General features: G+C 47.5%; 1 protein-coding gene across 1 annotated transcript; it reads left to right on the top strand.

Annotated features, from left to right (window-relative positions):
- Nucleotides 1-767: 767 nt before the first annotated feature.
- SETTUDRAFT_24157 (uncharacterized protein) lies at nucleotides 768-1,119 on the top strand (the record flags this gene model as incomplete). Its single annotated transcript, XM_008032456.1, has 2 exons — nucleotides 768-984; nucleotides 1,037-1,119. The coding sequence occupies 2 exons, from the start codon at nucleotides 768-770 to the stop codon at nucleotides 1,117-1,119; spliced, it is 300 nt and encodes a 99-aa protein (XP_008030647.1).
- Nucleotides 1,120-2,250: the final 1,131 nt, after the last annotated feature.

The following is a 2,250-nucleotide window of genomic DNA, read 5'->3' as shown; positions in this document are numbered from 1 at the left end:
TGGCTTTAGAGGCGCTGGACTAGTCCCACACGACCCACAGGCTGTGCTATCTAAGCTTGATGTAGTGGTGTAGACACCTCGTCAATCACCGCAATAGGTAGCCGCCTGGCAGGCGCAGACACCACGCAACGCGCGCGAAGTTAAGTCTCAAATTAGTCTCATTTAAGAGAGCGTGAGAAAACGCCGTGGGTCTTCTGCTAATTCACTTACTAAGCAGATCGCGTAGCTAAGTAAGGGGGCCTAGCAAATGGCACATAAAATGACGCTTATAATAGAGGAAATGGGTACGCTTTAAGCAGCTCTTAACGAGTCAAATAAGCGTAAAAGCCGCAAGCGGCGATACGTACGGACAGAAGAGACTCTTACTGTAGGCGAAGTACAAGAAGTATTAGCTAAACAGGCGGGTAGCAGTCGTGGTGATGGTGAGAGTGCGTCGAAGAGGGTGCGAGGAGAGCGGCGGTGCGGGCGTTGCAAGCAGACTAGACACAACGCTCGTACCTGCGCAGTTGAGATAGACAGTGCAAGTGATAGTAGCGATTCTAACAATTAATCTAGTATATTGCAATAGTTTATTGACTGTGATAAAAGGCTGTGATAACGTGTTGAAGTTGACGCGCTGGTGGGGAGGTGTCCGCTCGCTTGGGGTGTCCGCTCGCTTATGAACCACGTTAGTAGTACAGTGCCCGTGCACCAGATGAGCACCATCGCCTGTTGAGCACCCCCACCACCACAACAACAAAACTTCAACGCGTTAAAACTCAACCAATATGGACCTAATTCAAGAAGCGATTGCAGAAATCGAATCGCGAGAACTAGGAGATAAATTCTCGTATCAAGCAATCGCGAAAAAGCATGGTGTAGCACGAATGACGTTGATGAGACGACACCGCGGCGAAACTGAGGCCTATGGCGTGCGCAACCTCTCCCTCCATCCACAACACGAGAAGGAGCTTGTACGATACATCGATACGCTTACCAAACGACGTTTGCCACCTACGAAGGAAATGATACAACGCTTTGCTTGAGATTTAGCTAGAAAGCCAGTTTCAGAAAGCTAGGTTGACCAGTTCATCCGCCAGCACCCCAACCATCTCATCTCTGCCCACAGCAAGGGGATGAGCAAACTTCGTTGCAACGCCGATTCAGGAGCCAAGTACAGCTTGTATTTCAAGCTTCTAGTTAAAAAGATAGAGGAGTACAACGTCCAACCCTCCCATATATTCAATATAGATGAAAAGGGGTTTTAACTTAGAAGGATTAGCAGAACAAAGCGTATCTTCTCCAAGGCACGTTAGGATAAAAAGGGGGTACGCCAACCGCTTAAGGATGGCTCAAGTGAGTGGATCACCGTTGTGGCGTGTATTTGTTCAGATAGGAGCGTATTGAGTCCTTCTCTTATCTTCAAGGCAGCCAATGGAGCTATACAAACAAGCTAGGTTGATGCTGTACGAGCAGGAAACCACTCAGTATTTACTACGTTATCACCCTCTAGCTGGAGCAACAACGATATCGGGTTGCATTGGCTCAAGGAGGTGTTTGAAAGAGAAACCCGGCGGCATGCTTTAACTAGGTATCGATTACTACTCCTTAACGGCCATGGATCTTATGTTATAATGGACTTTATCAATTATTGCCACGATCACAAGATCCTATTGGCTGTTTACCCACCTCACGCTACCCGTACGCTTCAACCACTTAATGTGGTGATGTTCAAACCTCTAGCAAACGCTTACTCAACTTAGTTGACTCAATACCTTTAAGACAGCCAAGGGATACTTGATATAACTAAAGGAGACTTCTTCCCGCTCTTCTAGAGGTCCTGGACTAAGGTTTTCAAACCTCCCCTCATCAAGAGGTCCTTTAAAGCAACTAGGATACACCCACCCAACCTAGACGTTGTACTTAGTAAGTTTGCTAAGGAGGGGTTAGATTCAGAAGCCAGTTCAACCTCTGTACTCTCCAGGGAGGATTGGCTCAAGCTGAAGACAATTGTACGTCGTGAGGTGAGGGATCGTAACAGCAAGGACGTCAGGAAGCTTCAACGAAGTTTACACCACCTTGCAGCTCAAAATACACTCCTCCACGGCGAACTCAAAGGCCTCAGGCAGTCCCTAGCCATCAAGAAGAGGCGGGAAACCAAATCCTATACCCTACAGCTTGAGGATCATCCTGAGTATCATGGTGGAGCTGTTTGGTGGTCACCAACAAGCGTCAAACGAGTTCAGGATAACAAGATACAACAACAACAAG

This window comes from Exserohilum turcica, assembly GCF_000359705.1.
Source record: "Exserohilum turcica Et28A unplaced genomic scaffold SETTUscaffold_8, whole genome shotgun sequence".
Taxonomy (NCBI): domain Eukaryota; kingdom Fungi; phylum Ascomycota; class Dothideomycetes; order Pleosporales; family Pleosporaceae; genus Exserohilum; species Exserohilum turcicum.
Note: the sequence above shows the minus strand (reverse complement) of the source record. Positions and strands in the feature narration are given on the sequence as shown.